Source organism: Callospermophilus lateralis, chromosome 4 (genome assembly GCF_048772815.1).
Source record: "Callospermophilus lateralis isolate mCalLat2 chromosome 4, mCalLat2.hap1, whole genome shotgun sequence".
Taxonomy (NCBI): Eukaryota; Metazoa; Chordata; class Mammalia; order Rodentia; family Sciuridae; genus Callospermophilus; species Callospermophilus lateralis.
In genome coordinates, this window is record NC_135308.1 from 34,511,636 (window position 1) to 34,529,340 (window position 17,705).

At 44.2% G+C, this 17,705-nt stretch overlaps 1 protein-coding gene across 1 annotated transcript in view; it reads right to left on the reverse strand.

The window, feature by feature from the left end:
* Positions 1 to 17,705, reverse strand: part of Enpp6 (ectonucleotide pyrophosphatase/phosphodiesterase 6) — a 102,803-nt gene that overhangs the window by 14,317 nt on the left and 70,781 nt on the right. Inside the window, exons 4-6 of the mRNA XM_076855261.1 lie at positions 11,815 to 11,956; positions 10,746 to 10,925; positions 7,058 to 7,195 (exon numbers count right to left, since the gene is read on the reverse strand). Of these exons, the coding sequence (XP_076711376.1) occupies positions 7,058 to 7,195; positions 10,746 to 10,925; positions 11,815 to 11,956 (460 nt within the window). The remainder of the gene's footprint in view (positions 1 to 7,057; positions 7,196 to 10,745; positions 10,926 to 11,814; positions 11,957 to 17,705) is intronic.

Below are 17,705 nucleotides of genomic sequence, written 5' to 3' on the forward strand. Positions count from 1 at the left end.
GACTTAGCTTTCTCCTCTGTCTACTCAGTAACTGATTTATAAACCTACAAAGTGAACAACCTGTCAACAGTAACCAAAAATTTACTGTCTTGATATTCATTAATCTCTTCAATCTACCAACATGTACAGAGATTCTACCGTATATGAGGTTCCACGAGGAGAAGCCAAGCTCAAGATCCAAGGCTGGGTCCTTGAGGAACTTCTACCCCATAAGGGGGGAGTCCAGAAGTAGACAAATAGCACCAGATGGAGTGACGACTAAGAGTCGTAGGAAAATTCTAAGATAGACTGAATCAGGGACTCAATGGACATTTAGAGGAAGAGATGGTATCTGAGTTGGGCTTTGAAGGACAGGTCAGAGGTAGGGAGAGGGCATCCCGGGGTTGCTACTGACTACTCGTTGGGCTGACTGAAGTTATGTCGGCAGAGCAGGATTACCCTTCTTGACCGTTCAACTCTCAACGCTTAGGTCTTGCATGGGAAGAATTATTTTCACAAACATGAGAATGTTGATTTAAGTATGTGCAAATTACCCATGATGGTGATAAGAAAGGAGAGACCTGGGACCAGAAAGACAAAGAGGAAGCAAAGTGGGCTGTCAAGCAACTCTAAAGGTTTCTGCAATGTGACATGAACAGGAATAAACAAACAAACAAACAAACAAACAAACAAATAAAGGATGGTGTTCTGTTAGTGTGAACAAGCTGAGATGCACTTCTAGACCCCACAGGGAAACAGCAGGGAGAGTCTGATGCAACAGGAGATCAGAAATACATGGACCATTTGGGGGAAATGTTTGCAGGGTCTCTGGAGAACTGGACTGACTGAGTACTTAGTCGTCACGGATTCAAATCCTGGTTTGTCGCTTGTGGACAGTGACAAAGATAGCAATTATTGTTATTGCTGTTGTTGATGGATATGTTGAAAATAAAAATTTCTCCATATATTTACTATCTGCAAAATGCAAGATAGCTTAATGCAGACATCATGGAAAACCTGTTGAGGGAAGTTGAAGGTGCATTCAAGTTTCTAATGGTCCAGGCATAACAAAGAAAAATTATTTTACAACATATGGTAGTACTAATTAAAGGTATATGAGATAAAATTGATAGTCTTCGTTTAATGGGTCAATGTATGAAAACTAAGAATTTTTGTGGAACTACTCACAACTAAAGACTTGGTTCATTATCTCTGCTTTTCCCATGAGCTATGGTTATATCCCTTCCCTCAGCCTGGAGAGCAACCCCTTCCTGGCTGTCAACTTCAACTCCTCCTTCAAGTTTCAGCTGCAAAGTCTCTTTCTCACAGAAGCCTTCCTGCCCTGTCACATAAATTAGGTTCCCTCTTCTCCCAGATACTTTCTTTCATGTGCTCTTTTATACACTGAGCACTCAACACATTTTGTAATTGCACACTTCTGTACTGCAATGGCATGCACACTTATTTGATATTTGGCTCCTTTGCTAAGCTGTATCAGGCAGGCAGGGACTCCCATGAGCCCCCCCTCCCAGTATGGAATTATACCTTTGCACTGTGCATTCCAAGCAGTGGACACTCAACACATATGTGTCAAGTTTGATAGACAAATGATCGTTTAGGCACATGGCCTTCATGGAGGAGGATGGAAGAGGATGCTTGAGTTTGTGGAAACTACTGTGGTATTCCTGCACTTTGCATTTTGCTCTGCTGTCCCTAACTATCCCCTATGTCAAGGGAATTTGCTCCTCACTGGATCTGCAGAGCCACAGACATCGTGACAGCCCACTCCTCTGCCCAGCCCATTTCCAAGGACTTCCTAAGGGAAGAAGTGGCAAGATGGCTCACTGGAAACCTTGGTGAAGTATGAGAGACAGTGGAGCCAGTCCTCCTGGGAAAAGGTGACTTCCATTCCCTGGAAGGAAGAAGCAAGGAAAAGGCTTTCCAGGGGACAGTGCCAGGTCTTAGGGAGCTCAAGGAGGTGGGGCAGGTGTTAGGAGCCTTATTTCCTATCCTTGAAGGAAAGAGCTGGGCTGGTGGGACAGGCTTGGGCTTGACTTCCTCGACGGCCTGTTGTTTGCTTCTCCACATTTAGTTCTCCGGGAACACGGACACCTTCAGATTTCTGTGGTTTCAGGAAGGGAGGCCAGAGAAAGGGCTGAGGGCAGCAGGCAGTCCAGTCTGCGTATTAGAACATGCAGGCGTAGAAGCCAGCTGGGAGTCGCTGGGCAGGGGGTGTGTATTCTACAGCAACATTGGTAGTCACACTGGATATTGGTGCAATTTCAGATGACAAATTAATTCTGCTTCCCCTCTTTTTATTTTTTACTTTTTTTAAGCAACCATAGAAAGAAATGAACTTGGGTCAGTTCTCCCTGGTTGGCTGCCTTAGGGTCTGCCAAACTTAAATCGGTGGCAGAAAGTTGGTGTATATATGGGATGGGCATTTTTACCAAAGAAGCCAAATCTTACGTGTTTATGGGACGGCAGGTGTAGGAGGAAAGAGAAAGGGGAATGGCATTGGCTCCTGCCTAGCATCGATTTGTCCTGACTCAGCTGTTTTCTGAATCATGTTGAAAACAGACCCTGCTCTCCAAGCTCAGACTTAGTGAGATTGCTTGCAGGGCTGAGAATGTCTCCCTCCTGCAAACATAAAGTAGAATCCAGCACAAGAGCATCATCCAGTGCATTGTGGAGTGGGCTGCAGAGCAAAACACAACATTCTGTACAGTTTAGGGACACATTTTGTAAATAGGAATATGAGAGATTAACAGCCCTGGCACAGAGCAGGACACAGAATAGAGTTTTCAATTCACCATAGTCAAGAAAGTATAATAAACACTAGAACTGGGCAGAAGCAAAGTCTAAGCCAATAAGGAGAGAATGGGTACTTGTGCATGTGTGTGTGTGTGTGTGTGTGTGTGTGTGTGTTTTGTTTTTTGGTACTGGGGATTGAACCCTGGGGTTCTCAACCACTGAGCCACATCCCCAGCCCTTTTTAACATTTCATTTAAAGACAGTGTCTCGCTAAGTTGCTTAGGTCCTCACTAAGTTGCTGAGACTGAACTTGCAAACCTCCTGCCTCAGCCTCCACAGCTGCTGGGATTACAGGTCTGTGCCACTGTGAGCTGGGCATTTAAGAATTTTCAGAAAACAAATAAATATGTTCCCAATATCATTTTAAATTAGAATCAGAAATTGTAATTTTTGCATATGATGTCTTAAAATATAAAGGCATAAATTCAAGAAGAGAAGTTAAATGATTAAGACTTCAATTTAGGAAACTAACATAGAAAAAGGAGGGACCAAAAGAGGTCTACATTGCCCTTGGGACTCAGGGGCAATCATGATTTTGCAGAGAAACATCGGAGTTCCTATGTTACAGACCCTGTAAGTGACATTACTGACATTGGTTGTACTTTCTTCTTTGCTGCTGGGAAGCACTGAGCCATGTTTGCATTCCATTTCATGTTATGTTGTGATAAGTTATTTGCATAACTAGCAATATCCTCAATGCAGAGTCACTGAGAGAATTACAGCAAGTAGCCAGGAGGGGGTATGGATGTGGCTCAGTGGTAGAGTGCTGTCTTGGCACGCACAAGGCCCTGAGTTCAATTCCCAGCATTGCAAAGAAAAGTTAAAAAGCAACAAGAAGGTACTAAATTCAAGATGGTGATTATGACAAACTGGCACATGCCTGTAATCCAAGCTGCTTGGGAGGCTGAGGCACAAGGATCACAAGTTCAAAGTCAGCCTCAGCAACTTAGTGAGGTTGTAAGGAACTTAGTGAGTCACAGTCTCAAAATAAAAAGGACTGGTGATGTGGCTCAGAAGTTAAGCACTCTGGGTTCAATCCCTGTTACTAAAAAAAGAAGAAAGAGAAAGAGAGAGAGAGAGAGAGAGAGAGAGAGAGAGAGAGAGAGAGAGAGAGAGAGGAGAAATAAGTCAGAGATTATCATTCTTGTTATTATTGGCCAAAGTTTAAAAAAATCAGTGATCTCTATTTTTATCTGCAAAATGTAAAATAGCTTTATGTACATGTCACTGAAACTTTGCACAGAGAGTCAACTAAAGATTCTACTGACCCAGGCACAGGGGGTTCTCATCTTTGCTAATTAAAAGTGTGTGAGTACCATTGAGAGTTTCTGTATTAGCGAGTTGACAATAATCTTTGAGAGCAAATCTGATTTTTTTAAATTAATTATACATGATGAATCTTATTTTCTCATATCCTACTACTTATCTTACTTCTGATTTCTTCTTTTTTTTTTTTTTTTAACTTTCTATTTCACATATCTTTGTAATCACCTCCAATCTCCCTTCTGAAAATAATGATTTAAACGCTGCTCTGGTCATTGCCAGAGCTTCCCCTCTGTGCTGTGGTGAGTCCCTGATGACTGACTCTTAGTTTTTATTTACTCAAATGAATACATGAGTGTGTGTGTGTGTGTGTGTGTGTGTGTGTGCAATACTTAGAAAAGTAACGTATAATATGTGCAATGACCATGGGGCCTCACTCTCAGAGGATTCTGATTTACTAGTTTCCTGCAGGGAGTAAACTCTCAGCAGGATATGGGGTGAGTCCTGAAGCAGGGTGTCAGTCGCTCCAGCTCTTCTCTCACTTCTTTGCTCTTCTTTGTTTTGGGGGCCATGTCTGCCTAATCCCCAGCTTCTGCCTCTCTTTTGTTTAGTAACTGTGGCCACCTGGTCTGCAACACAGCACAGTTCCAGAACCCAGAACCAAAGCTGGCCCAGGGCAGAAATTTTCTACCCACACTATCCATTGATGACTGATAAGACGGAGGGGGGAAGTTGCTAGTGGTTTCTGAACTTCTGTTTTGCAGTGCAGTTCAAGAAATTTAAGCATTAGAGTCTCTCAGGCGAGTGAGCTTCTTCTAAGTCCCTATACCTAATTTTGTGTTCATAACTATGTATACTTTTTCTTGTTTTTATTATTAGTGCATTTTAACTATACGTAATGTATTTTTCAAGAGAATGTTCTCCTCACACAAATTCCAACGTTTTCAAAGACCCACAAAACCTGCTTCTATCCCTGGTTCTGGGGTCTATTATTTTGTTCCCTGATAAAAGTAGGAGACATGCAAAGAGAAGCTACACCCTTTCTTTCCTGCTTTGTGATGTTCTGAGGGAGTGTGATGCTTGGAGCTGCAGCAGCCATTTTGTGGCCTGGAAAGGAAAATCAGAAGAATTGTCATGGACCTGACTTGGGTGTCTGAATTAAACAATCTTGGAACGGCCTACCTCTAGACTTTCAGTTAAGCAAAAGAATAAATCTTTGTTACTTCAGCCATTATTCAAACAGCCTATGACTTACAACCAAGGGCATCTTAATCAATACACTTAGGTCTCCCCCATTGTGATACTTTAGTCACTCATTGGAAAGAGCTACATCTTCTTGCTGGATGAGCTGCTACTGAGATACCATAGTTACTTCCCAGACAGAACCCTTGCCAACCTAGAAGGAACCTCCCTTTTTTCCATGACCAGGTCACTGGACTTCCACTCCTAGCTAGAGCACTCCACCAGCCCCTCCCCACTGCTACTAGAGGGATCCAAAGCTGTTCCCGTGGACGTAAGTGGTACCTCACTGTCGTCCAGCATCTCCATGGGAAGCTCTGGCTTTGCACTCCCCTACCTCATCCTGTTTTCCACCAAACTATCCAAATCACCCTGCTTTCTTCCAGTCTCCCTCTCTACCATAAACTTTCAGGGTATTTGGTTTCAGCTAAATAAGAGAAAGTAAACAGTAGATTCACATATTCAGGCTAAGACATGAGTAGAAGCAAACTGTGAATTGATCCTCACGGTTTATTTACTTTTAAAATTCAAAGCTACTCCACTGGAATTTTTATAAAATAAAAGAAGTTGCAAAAGTGAGCTCTGTTGCTTGTTTATCAATCAAGTCACACTCTAGGCATCAACCCAGGTGGCCCAGTGCATGGGTATTAAATGCACAACCCTAGAAACCACCATAAAAGACCACGCTGGGGTCTCCACAGCTTTCCTTCAGGTGAACTCCTAACAGTGAGACAAAGTGAGGAGAACTGCTTTGGGTCTTCGGGAGACAGTGTTAGTGGGCACAGGAACGCTCTGAGAGACCTTCTAAATCACCTAGCATAGGAAGGGACACTGTGGGGCCAAAGTTTCTATCGAGATCTGCTGTGTTCTCAGTTCCTCCAGGACTAGGGGCTCCTCTTTACCTGGCAGCACAGGAGACTTGGTCCTGAATAACTGAAGTTTATGTCCCAGATCCCCCGTTTTTCCACCCGCAGGCCCCTGGACTTCCACTCACTCACCCAGTCCATATTTTTCCCCTGGTCACCCCCTGCTCTGTCTCCCTCTCTTCTGGGTTATTTCCAGTGTCAGGTCTCATCATCACGGGTCTCAACAACCACTCTCATGGGATTATTTTCCACTCTGTCATCTGATCTAAATGCAACCTGCCATCAAGTTCATATCTAAAATAACCCACGTCCTCTTCAGGAATTGATCCTGAACATGATGTGACCTCAGTTTCCCCTGCAGGTCAGGTCCCCACTGCATAAGCTGATGAGAGACCCTGGTGAGCCTGGAATCGGGCAGATCGGGAAGAGGCTGTTGGAGTCATTCAGGCACCAGGCGACTAGGGTTGGAGCCAAAAATACAAGCTCATCCCTGTGAAATCAAGCTGGCATCTGGGGGACCTGGCTCTGCACAGTCCCGTCTGCCAAACATTTCTCTTAAAGGTGAAAGCAATGAGCTTCTCTCCGCTTTCTACTGCCCCAAAGCGATTGCTTGGGTTCACAGTAATTGTTCCGCTTTAAACAGAACAGGTTACATGGAAAGCGGCAATAATTGAGTTAAGGCCTGTTTGTTAAACTCCAGCAAGACTGGTGCCACGGAGTCTAAACCGTGACCCTGGGTTTGCATCTGCAGTTTGCGTCCACAAAGTCACCTGATGGAGGCTTTTGATTCCCCGAGGAAGGAAAGAATGCCAGGAACGATACCTCGGTGGAGACATCTCTTATGTGTCAGAGCAGAATTTGTAGCATGAACAAAGTGTGGTGTGTTTTATAATTACCTCTGCTATGAACCACCCTTCATCGGCCACTAAAGTCAAAGGAGAGACAAATTTCCCTCTCTTGTAATAGAACCTGTTTGGTATGGCTTCCTTCTCATACACGGTCATGTGTTCCACTTGGCTCAGTTTGTCATATATCTGCAAAGAAAACAGAGAACAACCAGTTTTGCATTCTCTTTCTTCAATATATTGAATCTATGGAATGGGAGAATCTATTTTAAAGACCAAGCAGAGATATTACCAAACATCTGGTAGATTTGACTATGTGAAAATGAGAGGGTTTTATATAGCTTTGAAAATAGGCTGACCTTATCTCGTAAGGCTGAAGATCCATGTCCCCTCTGACCTAAGAAGTTCATCCCTAGGGATAGATAAACCCTCATGTGCCTGGACCTATAAACCTACAGAAGAGCCCAGATGCCCAGCCACAGTGGAAGGGATAAAGAAAGACTGCTGAGGTTTGTGGTAGAATTCTACACAGATGAATGGAATACTGCTACAAAGAAAAAGGGATCTCAGTTTCAGGAAAATTACGCAAGTTGCAGAAAAATACAGGCAATACCATTCTTATTATATAAAGTTCAAGTAACCTATAAAAACAAACAATACATACGGCAAAACAATAAAGAGAATTGCAAAAATGGTAACTTAAAATTTAGGAAAGTGATTTCTTCTGAGACTAGAAAAGGTGATAGGTTTCAGAAGGACATGAAAGTGAGGTCACCAATAACGGTAATGTTGTACTTCTTAAATATTCAGTGAATATAAGGAAACTGTTACAATAGCATTCTTTGTATGTTGTACACATTATGATAATCCTTTTTATACACTCAACAACTAGTGAGCACTTTGCAAAAATTTATTGATGTCAAAATTTTGTACAATAAAATTGAAAGACAAATGAGAAATTATCTTAATGTTAAATACCCTAAAGATCAAAGAAAAAGCATGCACTCTTTAACCTGACCTAAGGAGCATATCCTACCTACACATGAATCTTAAAAGTACATGAATCTTAAAAATCTTAAAAGTTGAACTAAACTGTGGAACCAACCTAGATGCCCTTCAATAGATGAATGGATAAAAAAAAATGTGGCATATATATACAATGGAATTTTACTCAGCAATAAAAGAGAATAAAATCATGGCATTTGCAGGTAAATGGATGGAGTAAGAGAAGATAATGCTAAGTGAAGTTGGCCATTCCCAAAAAACCAAATGCCCAATGTTTTCTCTGATATAAGGAGGCTGACTCATAGTGGGGTAAGGAGGGAGAGCATGGGAGGAATAGATGAACTCTAGATAGGGCGGAGGGGTGGGAGGGGAAGGGAGAGGGTATGGGGTTATTCATGATGGTGGAATGTGATGATAATTATTACCCAAAGTACAGGTATGAAGACACAAATTGGTGTGAATATACTGTGTATACAACCAGGGATATGAAAAATTGTGCTCTATATGTGTAATAAGAATTGTGATGCATTCCGCTGTCATATATAAATAAAAAAATACTAGTAATTGTTTGTTAACTACATCGATGATTTCATAACAAAAACATAAACTTGGTACATCTGTTCAATATTTAGCAGCAGCTTAAATATTTATAGTTAACATTAAAATCAACTGGCTGATGTTGACTTGCTGGTCTTTAGCCAAACCGGGCATACATTCCTCTGTATTGCTGAATATAAAATTGAGTTTATCAACTCAAGTGTGAAAAAGAATTAGTCTTTAGGATGTTTAGCAGAGGGTTTCTGATGAGCCCACAAGTTAAGCTATGATACTTAAGAAAACCCAGAGTTCTTCAGGAAAGTAGGATTCACATGCAGAAGGAGTAAATGAAAATCTGGAGACACACAAGAGGCCTTGCAAACTCTCGTGCCGGTCACCTGACAAAAGGTTACCCAAACACGGCCCCCACTTTTGAGCAATCTAGCGACTGCTATAGACTGCTTGCAGGCTAAAGGTCACTTGACTTAAACATCACATTCGCCAAAGCTCTTCCCAGCTTGTAGGCTGCTGGTGCCGAGTGTTGTGGAGATGGCACTCTCCTAAGTGCCAATTGGAGACAAAGATGATCTTCCTCACCAAGAAAACAGAACTCCTCTCAAGAACCTGCCCATGTGAAAAATACCCTTTCCGATGGCATATTTAGGGAATTCGTGGGGACATTGTGTAAACATAGCCAGCGCCTTCATTCTCTGACCACAGAGCCTGAGAAGAAAGATGCACCCCCCCCACCCCGGGGACAGGGAAATGGCACGAGCCTGGGGAGTCCTGACATTGTTGCCAACTGTCTCCCTCCAATGAGACTAAGTATTCAGCACCAATAGCCTCGGGCCACAAGATGGACGAGCCAGTGGCCCCAGGGCCTCTTCCTGGCTCCCTATGGTTGACAACCTTAACCAGCAAGTGGCCTCACCTTCCCTGAGAAAGACAGCTTCTCCCTGGTCCCGATCAGTTTTATCTGGGCCTGGGCAGAAGCTCCCTAGCCTGTACGGGGAGATACCAGCAGCTGGAGAGTCAAGTTGGTAAGTCAAAGGTGACACTTCTCCATTTTCTCCAAATGGCTTCCCACCGACTTCCAGGCACCATCATTGTTTTGAGAAAGTGGTCTAATCGCCTCAAGGTCTAATCGCCTCAAGGTTTTCCAGGAAGGTAGCGGCCGAGCTTTGTCCCCCGTCAGCACACTGTGGAGTCTCAACCACCCTCTTGAGGACATTCCACTGACAGGGATCATAATAAGAGACCCAGGCAGCATCACTGCAAGGGGCCAGCACACTTCTGTGAGCTCCCGAGCACTCTCAGTAGTAGTGACGATGTTGTCACGATGACATACAGAAAAGCAACAGAGCGCCTGGGTAAGTGTTTTGCCTGGTGCTCAGATGCTGGTGGAGCTGGCCTTTGGACTCCAGCGCTGTGGCTCTGAGAGAGTGAGCCTCTGCACACGGGGCCTCCCTCTGTGGTTCAGCATGTTCATATCTCCATATCTCCACTGTGTCCATCCTGCTGAAAATAGCTTTTTTTTTTTTTTTCCAGAGAAAGAGCATTCTGTCTGCCTCAGAGAGTGCCCTTATTTACCTAAGAAATAATGCTTTTTAGCCAATAATAAAATCGCCTTAATCAGGGCTTGCCACGTGCGCTGGTCGCCTGGCTGAGTACTGCACATCCTTGAATTTATTTGACTTTTATAAAGTAGATATCATTACAGAGAAACCACTGGGGTAGATACCATTCTAGAGAGGGATAGAGCCAGGGAAAATGAACCACTTGGTCACTTGGTGAGTGAATGGCAAACTAGGTCACCTGCCTTCACAGTCTAAGCACCTAATGCTAAAATATATTTCAACATTAAAACTATAGGAGAGGACTGGGGACATAGCTCAGTGGGTAGAGTGCTTGCCTCACATACACAAGGCCCTGGGTTCAATCCCCAGCACCACAAAAAAAAAAAAAAAAAGCAAATTGAATGCCAGTCTCAGCAATTTAGCAAGGACCGAAGCAACTTAGCAAGACCCCATCTCAAAAAAGGGCTTGGAATGAGGCTCAGTGGTTAAGCGCTCCTTGGTTAATCCCCTGTACCCCCACCCCCAAAAAAATTAAATTAAAAAATTATAGGAGAAGATAAAGCACCTTGGGGCAAATTAGGATGCATCTGCCACCCCTCCCCCCATGACGGTATTCTTGCCTCAGAGTGCTTCCCAGGGGCGGGCCACAGGCTCACAACAGGCCCCCGGTCCTTCACTTGCTGCAGGTCATTCAGGCTGATGTACTCGCTCAGCTCAATCACTTTGTCCATCCAGAAGATGTCTGTCATTCCATGATCTGAGAAAATGATGACATTCAGGTCGTCCTGCAGGCCCCGCTCCTGTGGGGTGGGCAAAGGCAGTCACCACAGCACCTAGAGAGGCTCTTACACACACAAGTCTCATGTAGAGGCTTTTAAATTACAAATTAGCTGGGTGCAGTGGCACATGCCTGTAACCCCAGCAACTCAGGAGGCTGAAGCAGGAGGATCACAAATCTGAGGCCAGCCTCGGGAACTTAGTGAGACCCTGTCTCAAAATTAAAAATGAAAAGGGCTGAGGATGTAGTTCAGTGGTAGAGAGTTCCATCTCCAGTACAATAATTAAACAAACAAACAAGCTACAATTTATAGGAAAAGGGATATTTCCTCAATTCCAAATTTAATCATCCACCGGTTTATCCTGATGAGACGCAGTTCAAAATCATGGCAGAACACTTTAGTGGAGAGGAGAGAGCACAGCCCCCATCCAAATACATGCTGAAAAATAAGAACAGACTTCTAGCTTTTTAAGGTATACACTGTTTTTATTTTGACTCACTCTTTCAACGAACTCGTGTGGTAATATGAGAATAATCATCTGCTCACATTACAGATATTTTTTTAATAAATAGAAAAGAAAGAAAACCAAAAACAAACAAGAATGAAAACAAAACAGGTGTTTTGAACCCAGGTGTGGCTCCCGTGTCCCCGCCTGGCTGGTTACCACCCTCGTGCAGGTTCTGAAGAACAGGGCTAGCTCTCTGGCCAAGCCAGGTGAGAATGCTCATCCTGGTCACTTCAACCCCACTGGCCCGCTGTGGAAGGGTCTCTGGGTACCTCAGGGGGAGTGGCGTGAAGAAGGGAGAGCCTGGGATGGCCAGGTAAGAAGGAAGATGTTGAGGGGGTGACAGCCACGGAGACTAGAGAGTGACAGGAGAGTGCCAGGCCAGCTGTCCCTGCTTTAAGTCACCTGGATCCACAGGATCATGTACTTCAGGACAGTGTCCACAGCCTTGAGGGCGTCTTTCCTCTGAGGCGATGAAGGACCATAGTGGTGGCCTTCCACATCAATGCGCTCGTGGTATATGGCTGCCAGGTCGGCTCGGCCACTCCTGGAGAGAACAGGGCAAGCACAGGTGAGGGAAGGCGGCCACTGCCGGCTGCCCCCCATCATAACACCCCTCTGTGAAGGTGTAGCACCTCCAAAACCCTGCCCTGTGGGTCAGGCAAAGCCCAGACCTCAAAATGAGCAAGGCAGAAGAAGACCCAACCAAGACTTGACAGTCTTATTTTTTTTTAACTTTGCATTTTTAATGTAATTTTTATTTATAAATGACAGCAGAATGCATTACAATTCTTATTACACATATAGAGCACAATTTTTCATGCCTCTGGTTGTATATATAGTATAGTCACACCAATTCGGGTCTTCCTACATGTCCTTTGGGTAATAATGATCATCACATTCCACCATCATTAATAACCCCATGTCCCCTCCCTTCCCCTCCCACCCCTCTGCCCTATCTAGAGTTCCTCTATTCCTCCTATGCTCCCTCTCCCTATCCCACTATGAATCAGCCTCCTTATATTAAAAAAAAAAATTAGCATTTGGTTTTTTGGGATTGGCTAACTTCACTTAGCATTATCTTCTCTAACTCCATCCATTTACCTGCAAATGCCATAATTTTATTCTCTTTTAGTGTTGAGTAATATTCTATTGTGTATAAATGCCACATTTTTTTTTATCCATTCATCTACTGAAGGGCATCTAGGTTGGTTCCACAGTTTAGCTATTGTGAATTGTGCTGCTATAAACATTGATGTGGCTGTGTCCCTGTAGTAAGCTGTTTTTAAGTCCTTTGGGTATAGACCTAGGAGAGGTCTTGAGACCTTGGTGACAAAAGTCAGAGAGCATGGTCACCTCATGTCCCGGCATATGACATTGCTCGTCACATCCTAAAGAGCTGGAAGATGTGGTAGCAGGCAGAGAACAGTCCTTACAGCTCACCCTCACCTCCTGCTGTCATTGGAAGGTCAGAAACACTGGAAGCAATAGTTTAAATTACTACCTTCAATTATTACAAACCTCTAAAGAAGTTTCCAAATAAAACCCTTGCTTGTAGGTCTAACTGACTGGCAAGAGTAAGAGTGACATTACCACAGCAACCTTGGGGGATGCAAACAGGTGAGTCCTCAGGGTCTGGCATCAGCAGACACCCCCAGGATGCTTGTTCTGTGGGATACATGAAAGGTCAGCTCCAAGGAGGACACAGAGTTTCTAACAGTAACCACATTTTCATGGTCCCCCAGATTCTTTTCCCTCTTGGCTGGAGCACCGATGGTTAAAATCCAAGACAGTGAACCCTGAGTCAATGGTGGGCCAAGAATGACTGGAAGTTAGAAATACAAATGGAAGTGGGAGGTGGGGGAGTGAGGAAGAAAGAGGAAGACCTCCCTCCTTCCACTGAGACTTTCCACTGAGACTCCAGACCCTAGCTCTGGCTTGGCCCTATCTCCCACCCCCAATACATTGCTTTAAATAGAACAGAGCAATGATGATGATGACTATGATGATGATGATAATGGTGGTAGTGAGAACTGACGAAGATCAGGTCTGGTGGTGCATGCCTGTAATCCCATCAGCTCAGAGGCTGAGGCAGGAAGGTCACGAGTTCAAAGCCAGCCTCGGCAACAGAGAGACACTAAGCAACTCAGTGACACCCTGTCTCTAAATAAAATACAAAATAGGGCTGATGATGTGGCTCAGTGGTTGAGTGCCCCTGAGTTCAATCCCTAGTACCAGAAATAAATAAATAAATGAAATACTGATAAAAGGTGAAGCAATGGGAAAGAGCTGATTTTCTGCTTGTGATTTACAAGAGATGATAATGAATACTCTTTGCTTATTTCTTGGGAAACACACACACACACACGCACATGCACACAGGTGTTGTGCTTTCCCTGATTCGCCTTCCCCAACACTTGGAACAGAGGGAGTGACAGAACCTATCCTCAGAGCCTGCTGGGCCTTGGACTTTGCCATTCACAGGGAGGGGAACAGTCTCATCAAAGTTCAGGTTTGCCTGACCAGAGTCAAACAGCGCTGCTCCTCCTTCAGACCTAGAGGACATGTGGCCTCCTCCAGAGGGCTTCCCCTAGGGACCTGAGGTGAGCTTGGGGGGCCCTTTCCTGTTTGCTCCAGGGTACCCTCAATTCACTTTTGGGCTGTGAATTCCACAATGTGCTGTACTTGCCCATTTATGTGTCCTCTTCTCTCTCTAAATTGTCAAGATCCTTCACTCTAAGCATGATGATTCATTCTCCTTTGTGTCTCACCTCTTGCCTAGCATTTGGCAAACAGTAGGAGCTCTGGAACTGTCATTCAAATGTGTAACAGTAAGCGCTCAATAAATGGGAGCAACTCTGCTCAGGCACTATGCCGTGGTCCTTGACAAACTTTGCCTTGTGGAATCCTCAGAACAACCCTAAACAGGTTTGGAGAGTTCATAATCACCTATATCCTAAAGCTAGTAAGGGATAGAGCCAGGAATCAAACTCAAATCCCCAGAATACAACCACAGAATGCTCAGAAAGAACTCAACATCCCACACCAACATTTGCTGAGCCCATGTGGTCTTTTGGAAATGGCTCTTGCCACCAACCCTAGAAAGCTGGGCATGGAATGGGACAAAAGCCTCACAGTGAAGTTGTGTCACTTGGCTTCTCAATGCACAGCACTCTTTGTCTATGGGTTGACGATGCCTCCAAAGTCTAGGATGAGGGGAAAACGATCTTACAGAAAGGCATTTACAGACTGTATAGATGAAGAAATGTGCCAAGCAGGTTCTAGAAGTTACGGAAGGCCTCACAGGTCTCTAAGATGCCTCTAGAACAGGAAATGCAAATCTTCTACCTCCAAAGTCAGATGCTTTTAATTCAGCAAACTGGGTCTTTGGACATCCACCTCTACTCCACCCTCTAAACCTGGGAGCAAATTCCCAAGTATGTCCTGCCTGGTATCTTCCTTCAATAGATCATGCACTCTTTATTGTTGCTGTACTATTCTCCTGGGCACTCTGGGATATATTTTATTAAAGGTTTTGAGGATGCATTTGTTTCAAGTTAAGTAAAATGCCTGGCGAAATGTTCTTTTCTCTTTTTAGAACAAAACAAATGGGGCTCTCATTAATAAACCCCATTACCATAACTCCTCCACAATGGGTGTGGGGGTTAGGCTTATTATTTGGGTGTTTCTTGCAAATGGTATTCTCATTATTCATACTCGCCAATGTGTGAATGACTAATCCAAACTCTCTCTGCCTCTGTACGCACTTGAGTACAAAAAGTCAGTTTAGGGTCCCACCATGCAGCATGTAGGTGGTGGGTAAAAGTCTGTACTGGGGAATGGCATTTTCATCCATATGCTGAAATTTGTTTGAGGCCCATGTTCATTGGACTGATAGGGCTGAGGGCCCTTCCTCCACCGCTATTTGAACCTAGTGGGGGTTTCCACAAAATCTGTCCTGCAGATAAGCCTCAGCATTTGTTTGCTTTCTGCATTTGCATCTTGAGCATTCCACACATGCTGATTCACCCAGGGAATCATCAGTTAGGTGTCTACATTTCATCCAGCATGGGGCTTATACACAGGAAAATCATATTTAATTCAGTAGTGACTTATTACCATTAGGAACTTTCGCAAACAAGGTTTACTGTGCCATTAAGGTTCAGTGAAAAACTTCTAGTTCTCTTCATTTTAACAATTTGCCTTAGTGTAGCAGTCCCTGGGCTGGCTTCTCAAAGGCTATTTACCATATTCATAAATCTCCATGCCATCAGAAAGCTAGTAAGTACCACAATTTACCTGATGGCTCTGTGTCAGAAAGCTGTCAACCCCAGATGCCAGGAACACTTGATTTGGGATGCTTGCAATTCAGGGATTACACATGTGAAAGGTTTCTATGTTCAAGTTTCATTGATTCATTAGGGACCTCAGTCTCCAAGGGCAGAGAGCTCTTGCCTGTTTGGAGCTGAGCAGATAAATTCTTAGTAGCCAGCTGTTTTCCACATGGGTCTGGTCTCCATCACAGGTCAGCTCATTTGTAACAGATTGGTTGGGTGAAGAGAGATGGGTGGAAACGCCTGCAGGTCTGCTCTTGGCCATTTACAGCTCTAAGGTCCAGGAACTATGCCAGAAGGACATGTGGCCATCAGCCCAGTTCCCTGAAAGCCATGAGGGGCTCTTAGCCCTGGGGTTTCAGGGACACCTATGTTTCCCATCACCTTGGGATTCTGTCCAAATGTCTTTGCAACGTAGTAAAAAGTTCAAAATATCACGTCCATCTTCCTTACTGAAGTGGTTTAGAAAGAGAAAAAAAAATAGGGAGAGAGAAGTGGAAGCAATTTACAGAAATGTTTAGTTATTGACTGTTAAGGAAAATGATTCAAAATTTGGAAATCAGATTTCCAAAATGGCTACCTGTCTCTTTAGTATCATGTTAGAGCACTACCAATGAGCTTGCTTAAGAATCAGATTTAACTACTGATTAGCATTCAGATTGTGTCAATTTAGCCTTGGACTGGTAGGAAACTGATCAGATGAAAGTGATTTTGTTCTGATATAGAAAGCAGTCCCCCCAAATTATAGTTTTATCATCTTCTGTGTTATTAAACATTTCTGCTTCCAACAATAATCATATCCCACCATCCTTTGTCTTCAACTGTGTATCTGTTTCTCTTGTTCTCTTTCTCACCAGCCTTGTCAGCCACCTGACTCCCTCAGGCAAATTAACTTGAACCCTGGCATAATTCCCAAAGATGCAGTGAGCCCATGTGACAATGTTTAATTTTGAAAAATTACTTTTTTTTTGTACTGGGGATTGAACCCAGGGGCACGGAACCACTGAACCACATCCCCAGCCCTTTTTATATTTTATTTAGAGACAGGGTCTTGCTATGTTGCTTAGGACCTCACTAAATTGCTGAGGCTGGTTTTGAACTTGCCATCCTCCTGCCTCAGACTCCCAAGCCACTGGGATTACAGTATGCATCACTGCACTTGGCAAAAAATTACCTTTTGTTGGGGGTACTGAAACGGCACACATCTGGGTTCACCAACTAGAAGTTCTCAGGTGAATGGTAAAACATCCCTAAGCCTCAGTTTCCCCATCTGAAAAGCCTATCCAATACCTCAATTGGGTATTAAATGAGCTGATATTCATCAAGTGGTTGAAGCATCGCAAAAGGGAGAGAAGGGGAAAGAAATGCCCCCCATTTCTCTCCCTTCCAGATGTATTGGTCTCCTTTTTCTAGGTATGTGGGCTGAACAGGGTGGAGAACAGAGTCTCTGTCCAGCCTGGGCCTCCCTCTGCGTTCTTGCCCCTTCATTCTCAGTCCAGACAGGAGGGACCCAGGCCAGGACATTTGAGCCAGCTTCCTTGTGACCTCAGGGATGAACTCTCTTATCATTCATCTATTTGATTCACACCAGCAGCCACTGAGGGGCTGGGATCCTGGAGGAACTCTTTTGGAGATGTTGGCAATAGGCTGGAGCCTGCAGGGACATCAGCTGTGGCCGCCATTCCCGTAGCCAGTTGTTTCCTGACCGACCCTTTGGTGAGGCTGTGTGATCAGCGTGCCAGGACCAGCCTGGAAGTGGCTGCCTGGCCCCTACATGCAGCCAAGGCTCACTGTGGCCATCTCCCCTCACTCCTGCGCCCACCCCATGAGTTATTGAGGGCTTATTTCGACTTTAGCATGGTGCACCTTTTTCTGCCAACTGAACCATGAATATCTTGCCAACAGAACTTCCAGGAGGATGGATTAAAGGATGTGGATCACAGGCTGCTTTCTTTTTTTGGC